Source organism: Pristiophorus japonicus, chromosome 1 (genome assembly GCF_044704955.1).
Source record: "Pristiophorus japonicus isolate sPriJap1 chromosome 1, sPriJap1.hap1, whole genome shotgun sequence".
Lineage (NCBI taxonomy): Eukaryota > Metazoa > Chordata > Chondrichthyes > Pristiophoridae > Pristiophorus > Pristiophorus japonicus.
The window spans coordinates 98,936,167-98,950,744 of record NC_091977.1 but is presented as its reverse complement, the minus strand read 5'-3'; the positions used below and the strand labels follow the sequence as shown (position 1 = coordinate 98,950,744).

General features: G+C 48.2%; 1 protein-coding gene and 1 pseudogene across 1 annotated transcript; both read left to right on the top strand.

The window, feature by feature from the left end:
- Positions 1-1,202: 1,202 nt before the first annotated feature.
- On the top strand, positions 1,203-2,624 carry LOC139226674 (putative per-hexamer repeat protein 5). Its single transcript, XM_070857989.1, has one exon. The coding sequence runs from the start codon at positions 1,203-1,205 to the stop codon at positions 2,622-2,624; it is 1,422 nt and encodes a 473-aa protein (XP_070714090.1).
- Positions 2,625-12,198: 9,574 nt separating this feature from the next.
- LOC139225796 (protein sel-1 homolog 1-like) overlaps positions 12,199-14,578 on the top strand; it is a 61,598-nt pseudogene continuing 59,218 nt past the window's right edge.

Sequence of the window (14,578 nt, the reverse complement as noted above, 5' to 3'; positions counted from 1 at the left end):
ATAAAATATTTTCTCACCCCAATTTAATTAATTAATTAATTAATTATTATTATTTTTAAGATTTATTTTTATTATTATAATTATTAGTACTTATATTATTTATTATATTCTTTTATATTATTATATAATTGTGAAAATAGTAAGATATCCTCAAAAAACCAAACAAATCCTCATAGCTCCTCTCCCACAGACATGCACAAACCGCTGCAGCTTCAAACTGTTGAGTGTGTCCTTCTCTTTTCTGCGCATGTGCGGGGTCATCCTTGACCCTGAAATCGCAGGAGAATGGCCGTGCATGCGCAAAGAAGCGTTTCCGGCCCATTTACACAGGTAAGTTGATCGCTGACTTTGGTCGCGATTTGGCCGCCCGCTGCACTCCGTACCCGCACCGCTTCGCCACCGCCGACATGGACCACCCGAAAACCTCGGGAGCGCGCACCAGCGGTATTCCGGCGGTTGAAAAGACACAACCGCTGGAATATCGCTAAAGATCGGGCGGAGTCGATCTGCATGCAAATTCTAGCCCTTTGAAATCATTTATTAGTCCCTTGTGTATGCACTCTAATATGTACAGAAACAATATTAGCTTGAATATCCTTCATGGATAAAATGTTTTTATTCATGCTTAGAATAAAGGAAAAATCCTGTTCCTCAGAAAGCACAACAAATGGTTGCTGAGGTCTGAGTTGTTTTCAAAAATGATTGGATTCAGTGCAGGAACAGTGGTTGGATTCAGCAAGGGAACAGTGATTGTATTCAGTGCAGGAACAGTGATTGGGTTCAGCAAGGGAACAGTGATTGTATTCAGTGCAGGAACAGTGATTGGGTTCAGCACGGGAACAGTGATTGGATTCAGTGCAGGAACAGTGATTGGGTTCAGCAAGGGAACAGTGATTGTATTCAGAGCAGGAACAGTGATTGGATTCAGCACGGGAACAGTGATTGTATTCAGTGCAGGAACAGTGATTGGGTTCAGCACGGGAACAGTGATTGGATTCAGTGCAGGAACAGTGATTGGGTTCAGCACGGGAACAGTGATTGGATTCAGTGCAGGAACAGTGATTGGGTTCAGCACGGGAACAGTGATTGGATTCAGTGCAGGAACAGTGATTGGGTTCAGCAAGGGAACAGTGATTGGATTCAGTGCAGGAACAGTGATTGGATTCAGCAAGGGAACAGTGATTGTATTCAGTGCAGGAACAATGATTGGGTTCAGCAAGGGAACAGTGATTGTATTCAGTGCAGGAACAGTGATTGGGTTCAGCAAGGGAACAGTGATTAGATTCAGTGCAGGAACAGTGATTGGGTTCAGCACGGGAACAGTGATTGGATTCAGTGCAGGAACAGTGATTGGGTTCAGCAAGGGAACAGTGATTGGATTCAGTGCAGGAACAGTGATTGGGTTCAGCAAGGGAACAGTGATTGGATTCAGCAAGGGAACAGTGATTGTATTCAGTGCGGGAACAGTGATTGGATTCAGCACAGGAACAGTGATTGGATTCAGCAAGGAAACAGTGATTGGATTCAGTGCAGGAACAGTGATTGGGTTCAGCAAGGGAACAGTGATTGGATTCAGTGCAGGAACAGTGATTGGGTTCAGCAAGGGAACAGTGATTGGATTCAGCAAGGGAACAGTGATTGGATACAGTGCAGGAACAGTGATTGGGTTCAGCAAGGGAACAGTGATTGGATTCAGTGCAGGAACAGTGATTGGGTTCAGCAAGGGAACAGTGATTGTATTCAGTGCAGGAACAGTGGTTGGATTCAGTGCAGAAACAGTGATTGGATTCAGCACAGGAACAGTGATTGTATTCAGTGCAGGAACAGTGATTGGATTCAGCACGGGAACAGTGATTGGATTCAGCACGGGAACACTGATTGGATTCAGTGCAGGAACAGTGATTGGATTCAGCATGGGAACAGTGATTGGATTCAGCAAGGGAACAGTGATTGGATTCAGCAAGGGAACAGTGATTGTATTCAGTGCAGGAACAGTGATTGTATTCAGCACGGGAACAGTGATTGGATTCAGTGCAGGAACAGTGATTGTATTCAGCACGGGAACAGTGATTGGATTCAGTGCAGGAACAGTGATTGGATTCAGCACGGGAACAGTGATTGTATTCAGTGCAGGAACAGTGATTGGATTCAGCACAGGAACAGTGATTGTATTCAGTGCAGGAACAGTGATTGGATTCAGCACGGGAACAGTGATTGGATTCAGCACAGGAACAGTGATTGTATTCAGTGCAGGAACAGTGATTGGATTCAGCACGGGAACACTGATTGGATTCGGCACAGGAACAGTGATTGGATTCAGCACGGGAACAGTGATTGGATTCAGCACAGGAACAGTGATTGTATTCAGTGCAGGAACAGTGATTGTATTCAGCACGGGAACAGTGATTGGATTCAGCACGGGAACACTGATTGGATTCAGTGCAGGAACAGTGATTGGATTCAGCACAGGAACACTGATTGGATTCAGCACAGGAACAGTGATTGGATTCAGTGCAGGAACAGTGATTGGACTCAGCACTGTAGAATTTCCCAATAGCTCGCAAAGATTCCAGGTACCTTTCCCCTACAGAGGAGAAGAATCCCTTTCTGGGCTTTTAAAATGAGTTTAAAGGGGCAGACGAAGCCTATGGGGGATAAAAGGGGATGCATTCATGGAGACCCCCCCCCTCCAGTGTTTGGACTCAGAGGAAAGGGAATTCAAAATGGACCTAAATTACAGAAGCTTGAGATCCCCTAAACATCTATGGGAAGGAGCATATCAATTTTAAGATTCTACAACATTTAGGCTGCAAAAAAAAAAGAGTTACCAAATACAGGAGGTGGGGCCAAATTCGTGTAGTAAAGACCCCAGACTGTCTGGGGGAGCTATTCACCCTCTAAGAGATAATCGAATTACCCAATCAAGCACAATGGAAATCATGGTCAAGAAACTGGACAATTCTAAAACAATGCAAAACCAGTGATCGCACATTCTCACACCCTAATCGAGTTACTGCTGACAAAGGAGACATTTGAAAATCAGTGGACAGTACAGTTTAAACAGAGCCCAAGAGATTTGATGGGAGATAACGGAGCCTTTTTTTTGGAATATATCCCCCAGTTTTACAAGGAAAGACCAGCAAGGAGCAACACGCAGACTAGCAGAACACAGGAAAACTAGCAGAAGACAGGAGAGAAGCAGAGCACAGACTGGAACACAGACACAGACACAAGCAGCCGGAGCTGGGGAGTGAGGAAATGGAGCAGTGAAGGAAACTACTAGAACTCATCAAGAACTGACTGAGCACGAGGCCCATGAAATGGAAGGTTGTCAGCAACCAAATTGACAACCCGGGCCACCACAACCAGCAAAACGACCAACCGAAACCAACTCAGCAAAAACCAAAGAATCGACATTTATTTCCACTCTACAATCTACTTCGGAACGACCAACGGGTGAGAAATGACCAAAAAGGACTAACTAAAACTATTCCTAACCAAAGAAAGTGGGTATTTACCCCATACATCCAAAACGCAACTTAGCGCATCAACGGACGCACCCCAACCGAAGACTACGCAGTCCGAAGTCCTCTTCTCCGTCCGGGGTACGGCTCGCCTAGAAGGCCAAGTGCAGCGAACCCCGAAACCGTGATTCACCGGCAACTGTCTAAAGGGATTGGTGAGCATAGCCCCTGAACCCCCCAGAGCCATAACTTCGTTAGTTAGGGGAATTGGGAGGAGGGAGGCTGGGATAACTTGTGTAAATGTATCTGCATTCGCCATTTTACCCCATTTAGAGTTTAAGCTGTATTCTTTTCCCCACAGACTGTATTTGGACAATTTATTCAATGTGTTGTACCCTTCAGTGTGTATTGGTCTGTGTGTGTTCCTAAAGGTGTGCCTTTTTACTTCTTTTTAAACACAATAAAGCCATACCTGCTTCCTACCTTGAAGCCGATTGTCTGTCCAAGTCTGTCACAGTCCCTTCATAATTCCAGTGTCTAGAACCAAGGGTGTGGGAGCGATTCGAAACCGCTCATATAAGGTCAGAAGGGAAAGCTGACCCCCTGCAAACCACCCCTTACATAATGGCACCCCAGATGGGACACTGGTACAAGGGACGTGATAAGAGAGAGACTGGTTTCAGGAAACGAAGCAAAATGGAAGAGGGGATTTCCTCGTATGTGTTTAAGAGGGTAAATGTGGCTAAGGAGTGGGTACTCGATCTATTGTATGCTGAGCGTCCAGAAGATGCTGCAGCTCAATGGACCGAGAGCAAGGACCACAAAAGGTTGATAGAGAAGGCCATTTGACTAATTTGCCTTCAGCAACAGATCCGGCTTCTAGATGAGGAGAATGAGAAATTAAAGGAAGTATTGAGACAGGCAGAAGAGAGGTCCAGTGCAAGGGCCACAGTCGGGGAAAGTCTGTGGACAGAGGTGAGACAGTTAAAGGAAAGTAGAGAGCTCACTAAAGAAAGGTACAAAACCCAACTGGACCTTTTACAGTGTCAGATTATTGAAGCCAAGAATAGCGAACTGGCATTGCGGGAAGAGAATTCCTGCCTCGCCAAGCAAGTTAAAGAGTACGGGGAGAGGGTGAGAGACATTCAGGTAGCCTATAAGGTAGCCAGTGCCAGGGAATTTGAGGCAGGAGACCACGGCTCCTGCCAGCAGCAGATCCAAAGCTTGAACCTTGCTCTATCCCGGGCTAAAGGGATGGTGTGCCTGATAAACCCGGGTTTAGCCCAGGAACACCTGGTTGATCAAGGAGAAACCCCTCAGTCACCGCCTGCAGCTCCCAGGAATGGCCCGGGGCAGCAGGGGTGTCAGCCAGAGTGCGGGGCAGGCAAGGATTGCAAACTACCAACAGCGGCAGCCCCGAGTTTTAACTCGGCTTGGCAGCAGGGGGAAGAGGGCGAGCCAATACAAGAAGGGCTGGAACCAGGGCCAATGCACCCGGTCCGGCAGCAGAAGTTTGGCCCGCCTGATGCCAATGGAGCAGCAGGACCCCTAGAAAGCAATTTCGTAGTCCCCCACGACACCCAAAAACTGAGGGCTATGATAGGCCACCTAAGTAAGCTCACCCAACAGGGGGATCCCTCGGTACACTTCCTGGAAGTGGATCACACAGGGGATATATTAACGGGTGCGATGATTCAGAGCAGGCTAAGCTGTTGCTTTTCTCGCTAGACACCAAGCTGTGCCATTCCCTCTCTGCAGACAGCAGAAAGGGGCGAAACACGTACGCTACGGTTAAGGAGGAGGTTCTAGAGGCCATGGGTATGAACGACGGGAGTCCTTTCTCCCGAGTGGAGAAAACAGTGCAGCTCTATGGGGAGACTCCACAGGCTTTCGCCGACAGGTTGTGGCCAGTCTACGAAAGGGCCTGTAGTGGGGTTCTTGACCGGGCCCACCTGAACCCTAACGAGCTGGCTCACTGGCTCCGCAGCCTGGTGGCAAACAGCCTACCTGGAGTAAAGGCAAAAGCCGAGGTCTGGTTCGATCCAAGAGATCCCAGAACCACTGAGGAGACAGTGGTCAGGCAGTTGACACTGGCTTACCGGAACGGTAGAGGGACAGAGGAGCCCTCCTCTAAAGGGAGGGTCCATGAGATTAAACCCAGCCAAGGCAAGAGAGAGTGGCATCAGGAAGGTGGGAACCCTCCCCACAAAGGGGGCGAATGTTTTGGGTGTGGGAAAAGTGGGCATTGGAGGAAGGATTGTAGGAACCCCTGGAAAGAGACTAAGGGAAAGGCCACTCCAGCCCCAGCCCGTAAGGCCGGGCCGGCAGGAACACCCGACACATATGAGACACTTGTAGCCGCCCTACAGACACTCATAAACGGACAGGGAGCAGTAGCTATCGCAACCGGTCCAGTAGCTGGTACGGTAAAACCCTCTGCTCCAACCCACCCAGATGCATGACTAGAGCCAGCGCAGCCTGTGTACCTGTGTTCTCTAGAGTCCGATGCCTGGAAGAGACCGTGCGTTACGATGGAGATGGAGAAAGTGAAAGGGACCTACCTGCTAGATACTGGTGCTTCCAGCACCCTTGTATATGCAGATAACCCAGCTACCTCACCTCTATCGAACGGGGTCCCGTACAGTCTCGTGGGGTTCACAGGCAATGAGCAAACTGGTTCATTTTCCATCCCGCTCACCATTCAGTTAGGGACACTCAAAACCAAATGGAAGTGTGTCCTGATGAAATGGGAGCAGAAGGGAAAAGGGATCCTGGGAGCTGATTTTATCATTGGCCACCAGATCCTAGTGGATCTCAGGAACCACTGTCTATGGGGAGCCATAGTGACTGACAGGGAAGGTGAGGTGGCGGTGATCCCAGAAAAAGGGGCCAAGGGAACATTGTGTACCGTGAAGCCAAAGGAGGGTTACGACTTGGAATTACTGGTCAGTAACACCCCAGTGGAGTACCAGGCATATGTACGGGCACATCTTGCAGCATTTGCCACCCACAAACATGACTGTGGCAGGGTAATGGGGGTGGAAGTTAGTATAGTAGGGGACCCCATGACCCGACCATAAAAGCAATATAACTTCCCCAGGGAGGCAGAGGCAGACCTGACAACGGCGCTGGGATCACTGGTGGAACACGGGGCATGTTAAGACCGATAGCAACCCATGTGAACTCTCCACTGTGGCCGGTTAAGAAACCGGACAACTCATGGAGGGCCACCGTGGATTATCGAGCACTAAATAAGAATATCCCTGCCTGTGCACCCACAGTAGCAGCCGTAGCGGATCTCATAGGGAGTATTCCAGCATCTGCGACCACTTTCACGGTGCTGGGCATTTCAAATGGGTTCTGGTCCATTCCTTTAAAACGAGAGGACCAGTACAAGTTCGCCTTTACCTTTAAGGGCCAACAATACACGTGGAACTGTCTTCCCCAAGGCTTCCACAATAGTCCCAGCATTTTTCACCAATGCATGGCGAACTGTTTAAAGGGCTTTAGCAGACCCCAGCAGTTGGTGCAGTAGTGGATGACCTGCTTCTGTTCACCAATCAGGGGGAGGAGCATGGCCCACTGCTGGCTGAGCTGCTGGAGCTGCTAAAAGAAGAAGGGTTTAAAGTAAACCCCAAGAAGGCACAAATCGGCCAGAAGGAAGTCAAATTCCTGGGGCTGACTGTGCGCGCTGGGGAAAGGGCCATAGACAAGGCTAGAAGGGAGGCAGTACAGGAGTTACCAGCCCCCAACACAGTGACAGGAGTAAGGTCCTTTCTAGGACTCACCGGGTACTGCAGAGACTTCATTGAGGATTATGCAGCCCCTCTGCTCAGGCTCCTACACAAGAGTGTAGAGTGGGACTGGGATGAGAGTTGCGTGGCAGCATTTAATCAGCTCAAGAAGGACTTGCAGACCGCGCCAGCCTTAGGAGCGATAGATGTAGGAAAGGAGTTTTTCCTGGAGGTGGCAGCCAGCGGGGACAGTTTGAGCTCAGTACTGCTTCAAGAGCGGCACGGCCAGCTGAGACCGGTGGTTTACTCCTCCAGGATCCTCACAGATGTGGAGAAAGGGTACTCCAACTGTGAGAGACACCTCCTAGCCACACATTGGGCAGTGAAAAGATCCTTGATCTTCACGGGAGGGTCTCCTCTAACACTCCTAACCCACCACACACCTACTCAGATGCTCCTAGATGGGAGGATTAAGGACGGGACGGTGAGCAGTGCCCGCATTGCTCGCTGACCCTGCTCCTCTCCCAGATGGACCTCAGAGTAGAAGGCCCCCGCGAGCCAAGGCTCGCAGCCAACCTAATCTATCCAGGGAAAGCCCACAGGTGCTCCATAGAAGGGGTATGGGAGGTGAACATTGGCCTTCGGGCTGGGTTACACCCTACAGGCCGGGACATCTACGTGGACGGGTCCAGCACGGTATCTGCTGGCGAACGACTCACTGGGTGCGGAGTCTATGACCCAAGGGCAGGTATTGCCCTGGCAATCAAGCTCCCCAGCACCATGAGCGCCCAGCATGCTGAACTGTCCGCCGTAATGTACGTGGTGACCCACTCCGAGGAATTCCCTACCCCGTACACGATTTGCTCGGACAGTATGTTCACCTGTAATTCATGTACGGAGTACCTGGCTATCTCGTCCCGTCGCGGATACATGTCCGCTGACGGGAGACCCCTGGCAAGCAAGCCCCTGCTGGAAAAAATCATGACAGCGGTGGGGGAAGAAGGAAAGGTCTACATACATAAGGTGAAGGCCCATTCAAAAACCGAACCCCGTGCAGAGGGAAACCAACAGGCTGACAAACTGGCCAAAGAAGGTGCCCGCATGGGAAAGTTCTGGGACCCCGATGACACCAGCAGCGGTCAAGAATAAGAACAGGGCAGCAGAGATTACAGGGATAGCCTTGGCCCCGGACTTAAATACAGTTCAGGCACAGGACCCAGTCCTGAAAGCTGTCCTGAACGCACTAGCTAGAGGAGAGAGAGTAGAAGGTCCGTACGGCACAGCAGCCATTACCGTTAAGGAAGGCATGCTGTTTAAAGAGGGACAATGGGTCGTGCCACAGCAGCACCAGAGGGAATTCCTAAAACTGGCCCATGAGGGTCCAGGAGCGGGACCACCCCGGGCCTGAGACCACCTGGCAACGGGTGGAACAGGCAGGATGGTGGCCGGGACTCAGGGAGGACGTCCGCAAGTTCTGTGCGAACTGCCTGGTGTGTGCTGCGAACAACCCTGACCCCCAGAAAAGGAAGGTGTCCCTAGGACACGTCAGGAGGGTAGAGGGACCATGGCAGTCAATCCAAATTGACTACATCGGGCCCCTACCCACCGCCCAGGGAGGCTACAAATACTGCCTAGTCCTGGTGGACGTGTTCTCAAAATGGGTTGAAGCCTTCCCCTGCCGAACAACCACCGCACTAGGGACAGCTAAGATTCTAGTGAGGGAAGTGTTCTCCCGGTGGGGACTCCCACAGTATGTGGAGTCGGACCAGGGGAGCCATTTCACCGGGCAGGTAATGCAGGCAACCCTTAAGGTGCTCGGCATTGAGGGGAAATGGCACATTGCCCACAGTCCACAGTCATCTGGTATTGTGGAGCGTTTAAACCGCACCATTAAAGAAAGGCTGCGGAAGGAAACGGGAGACTCACCCCAAAAGTGGGTGGAGGTCTTACCATTGGTCCTAATGGGGATCCGAGCTAGCCAGTCAAAGAGCACCGGGTATTCCCCATACGAGCTCATGACTGGCCGGATCACGCGGACCCCCACCCATGTCCTAGCCCCGGTGCTCACAGAAGGTCAGCTCAGAGAGGTGAACCGGGTCCGGTTTGTCAGGAACCTGTTTGAACACCTCAAACAGATTCACTGCCAGGCTGCTAGTAACATGGGCAGACAGCATCAGAGTAACCGATTGCTGCTAGAACCCAGCAAACACCACGAATGGGAGATAGGGGACCAGGTCATGGTGAGGAACTATGCTCGGGTCGGGGTTTTTGAAGCATTATATATGGGGCCATACAGCATTGTGGACAAGGCAAGCCCGATGGTCTATGCCATAAAGCTGCCCCGCCGTACTAAGTGGTTCCATATCAACCAGTGCAAGCTGTACAACCCAGGGTCAGCCAAGCACAGAGGGCAGCCGGGAGGGGTGAACCGTCCTCAGGACAGGGACCCTCCGTTGGCCGCCCCCGACGGTGGAGGGCCCACAGGGAATGTGGCAGGCTCAGAAACCGTGCCTATAGGGGCGGTGAATTGCAGTACTGGAGGGGCTATCCCACCCATCGTTTGGGATTCGGACGCACCTCCAGTAACCCAAGCCCTGAGAAGGACCCTCCGTACACCACGGCCAACGATACCGTGGTCACCGGCATCTGAGCCTCAGCGATTCTACCCTAGGAGAAGGGCAGCCCGACAGGAAAGGCCGAAGGTCAGAAGTACAGAGGCCGCTCAGAGGAGGGACCCCCAGCCAGCCGCCTCCAGCGATGAGGGTCTCACAGGAGCAGTAGCAACGAGCTGTCCCAGAGACAAGGGTCTCCAGCTCACCAGCTGCGGGGAAACCTTAGCATCCAGGCGGCTATCAGGCCGCACAAGGCATGGGCCTGACAGTGACTAACCAGGTCACCCGGAGACGGGTGGCGGTTGTACATAGCTCTAATTTTAGTTTAAGGATATTTTAAGGTTTAGTTTAGAATTGAGGGTAATATTGCAGTAATGTTTAGGTGATTATTTTGAGTTTGTCTTGTGTGTCAGCCAGCCTGAGAGCAGTTCTCAAGGGCAAGATCCAGACATTATCAGGAGACCAATTGATGTTGTTTAATTTTAATCTAGGTTTTTTTTCCTTCTGTAATGTGGTTGTACGTTGCCTATATGCTGGTGAATATAATGTAACTGAAATGAAATGTAACTGTGCTGAAATGCAATTGTAGTGATTGAACCCCCTCCAAGCTGGGAGGGTATAAATGTAAAAAGTTTGTACCTGTAAAAGGAAAAGTGTGCCTCTATGGATATGTTGCATAAGTGTAATGCATTTTGGGTATTAGTTTAGCTAATTTATGGGGAAGGTTATCTCTTGGGAGTCAGGAACTTTGCTCACCTTGAAGAATGATACCATAAGTGATATGGTATCACAGGGGGGAATGTAGAATTTACCAATAGCTCGCAAAGATTCCAGGTACCTTTCCCCTACAGAGGAGAAGAATCCCTTTCTGGGCTTTTAAAAGGGGCAGACGAAGCCTATGGGGGATAAAAGGGGATGCATTCATGGAGACCCCCCCCCCAGTGTTTGGACTCATAGGAAAGGGAATTCAAAATGGACCTAAATTACAGAAGCTTGAGATTCCCTAAACATCTATGGGAAGGAGCATATCAATTTTAAGATTCTACAACATTTTGGCTGCAAAAAAAAAGAGTTACCAAATACAGGAGGTGGGGCCAAATTCATGTATTAAAGACCCCAGACTGTCTGGGGGAACTATTCACCCTCTAAGAGATAATCGAATTACCCAATCAAGCACAATGGAAATCATGGTCAAGAAACTGGACAATTCTAAAACAATGCAAAACCACTGATAGCACATTCTCACACCCTAATCGAGTTACTGCTGACAAAGGAGACATTTGAAAATCAGTGGACAGTACAGTTTAAACAGAGCCCAAGAGATTTGATGGGAGATAACGGAGCCTTTTTTTTGGAATATATCTATCCCCCAGTTTTATAAGGAAAGACCAGCAAGGAGCAACACGCAGACTAGCAGAACACAGGAAAACTAGCAGAAGACAGGAGAGAAGCAGAGCACAGACTGGAACACAGACACAGACACAAGCAGCCGGAGCTGGGGAGTGAGGAAATGGAGCAGTGAAGGAAACTACTAGAACTCATCAAGAACTGACTGAGCACGAGGCCCACAAAATGAAAGGTTGTCAGCAACCAAATTGACAACCCGGGCCACCACAACCAGCAAAACGACCAACCGAAACCAACTCAACAAAAACCAAAGAATCGACATTTATTTCCACTCTACAATCTATTTCGGAATGACCAATGGGGGAGAAATGACCAAAAAGGACTAACTAAAACTATTCCTAACCAAAGATAGTGGGTATTTACCCCATACATCCAAAACGCAACTTAGCGCATCAACGGACGCACCCCAACCGAAGACTACGCAGTCCGAAGTCCTCTCCTCCGTCCGGGGTACGGCTCACCTAGAAGGCCAAGTGCAGCGAACCCCGAAACCGTGATTCACCGGCAACTGTCTAAAGGGATTGGTGAGCATAGCCCCTGAACCCCCCAGAGCTATAACTTCGTTAGTTAGGGGAATTGGGAGGAGGGAGGCTGGGATAACTTGTGTAAATGTATCTGCATTCGCCTTTTTACCCCATTTAGAGTTTAAGCTGTATTCTTTTCCCCACAGACTGTATTTGGACAATTTATTCAATGTGTTGTACCCTTCAGTGTGTATTGGTCTGTGTGTGTTACTAAAGGTGTGCCTTTTTACTTCTTTTTAAACACAATAAAGCCATACCTGCTTCCTACCTTGAAACCGATTGTCTGTCCAAGTCTGTCACAGTCCCTTCATAATTCCGGTGTCTAGAACCAAGGGTGTGGGAGCGATTCGGAACCGCTCATATAAGGTCAGAAGGGAAAGCTGACCCCCTGCAAACCACCCCTTACAGCACGGGAACAGTGATTGGATTCAGCACGGGAACAGTGATTGGATTCAGCATGGGAACAGTGATTGGATTCAGCACGGGAACAGTGATTGGATTCAGCATGAGAACAGTGATTGGATTCAGCGCCGGAACAATGATTGGATTCCGCATGGGAACAGTGATTGGATTCAGCATGGGAACAGTGATTGGATTCAGCATGGGAACAGTGATTGGATTCAGCATGGGAACGTGTGGTGTAGTAAATGAACTGGAATATGATCTTTGCATTAGTCACACAAGAAGGGCAGAACAACTGGAAAGCAGAAGCAGTTAATGCATTCAACCAAACATTAAGCTCTGAAAATGTATTTTATTAAAAAGGTATGGAGAAAAGACAGGAATGATAATGGAATTAAAGTAGATAACTGCAATTAAAGAGTTAGCACTGACACAGGTGTGATGCGCCAATTGATCTTCTGTGCTATAATTCTATTTTTCTGTTATATCTGGTCTAATGAATAATGTGACAACATAATATAATAAATCACTCTTTTCAGTTCATAGTATTAATGCTTACTTCATACATAATAATGTTTTCTGAATATCTACACATTGATTTCTTTCTGGTTCTGTATATTTCAGAATAATGGAGGAGCAGTATGATTTACCTTTAAGGATTATACTATATTTGTTTATTATTTTGACTGGTTTGTCTGTCCTTTGAATATTTGGAGGCCTTCCAATGGAAAAATTCCAAACCAAGTAGCTATTGACTTTCAAAGCAAAACAATTAGAAATGTTTACCCCATGTGCTTAAACTTGGAAACTATTCAAAACTCAGAACTTGGCACTTTCAATCATCAAACTTGATATCACTTGGTTTTTTTTGCAGAAAAGGTAACACTGATGACTTAGCACTGCTCAAAATAGAATGGAGCTATTCAAACAAGAACAGCCAGCTGGGGCCCTCACCTGTGCTAAGTTATCTATCTCATCCAAACAGGAGTTGGGTACTACCATAACCTCAGTACCCTTGAGCTAAGGAATAATAACAACAACCTGTATTTATATAGCACCTTTAATGTGGTAAAGTGTCCCAAGGCGCTTCACAGGAGTGTTATAAGACAAAAGAATAAATTTGACACTGAGCCACAGAAGAAGAAATTATGGCAGATGACCAAAAGCTTGGTTAAAGAGGTAGGCTTTAAGGAGCATCTTAAAAGAGGAAAGAGAGATAAAGAGGCGGAGAGGTTTAGGGAGGGAGTTCTAAAGCTTAGGGGAAGAAAATCAGCCAAGGTTCGCATCCCTGCTCACTACCCATTAATTTCTGCTGGAAAATGTGTGTGTGTGTACATCAGCTGATGACAAGATTGAATGTAGTTGAGCACCATTGTTGAGGCTTATGCTTGAAGAATGGCCCATTGGGTGATACCAATGGGTGGCATGTGCCTGTGATTTTCACTCTAGAATGAGTCAGCGCATTCAGGAGAGGACGAAAGACAATTGGAGGAGGGAAATATATCACCACCCTCCCTCCACCTTCAAAACTTGCTGACACCCAGGAATAAGCTGGTTAACAGACACTGCAGGCCAACCTTGTCATAAATGTAGATACTGTTTTGCACCCATTCATCCTATTCATGAGAACATAAGAACATAAGAAATAGGAGCATGATTAGGCCATTTGACCCCTCGAGCCTGCTCCGTCATTCAATAAGATCATGGCTGATCTGATCATCGACTCAGCTCCACTTCCCTGCCCGCTCCCCATAACCCTTTACTCCTTTATCGCTCAAAAATTTGTCTATCTCCATCTTAAATATATTCAATGACCCAGCCTTCACAGCTCTCTGGGACAGAGAATTCCATAGATTAACAACCCTCTGAGAGAAGAAAGTTCTCCTCATCTCAGTTTCAAATGGACAACCCCTTATTCTGAGTCTATGTCCCCTAGTTTTAGTTTCCCCTATGAGTGGAAATATCCTCTCTGCATCCACCTTGTCGAGCCCCTTCATTATCTTATATGTGTCAATAAGATCACCTCTCATTCTTCTGAACTCCAATGAGTATAGGCTCAACCTACTCAACCTATCCTCATAATCAACCACCTCATCTCCGGAATCAACCTCGTGAACCTTCTCTGAACAGCCTCCAATGTAAGTATATCCTTCCTTAAATATGGAGACCAAAACCGTACGCAGCCCCACCAATACCCTGTACAGTTGTAGCAGGGCTTCTCTGCTTTTATTACATTCATCAATTCCTTCCCTTTTAACTAATTGAATCTAGCTGAGTCATTTCTCAATTGTTACAATATTATCCCTATTCTTTATGTAAAAATTATGCAATGCTGTGACATGGGAGGACAGTTGCACCAATGTCCGTGTTCTCGACCAAGCCAACAACCCCAGCATTGAGTGGCCCCTGGCCTACGAGCACCATTGGAGCAGGCC

Excerpts from the sequence above, each read along its gene's own strand:
- LOC139226674 (XM_070857989.1), top strand. The coding sequence starts at position 1,203 with ATGATTGGGTTCAGCAAGGGAACAGTGATTGTATTCAGTGCAGGAACA.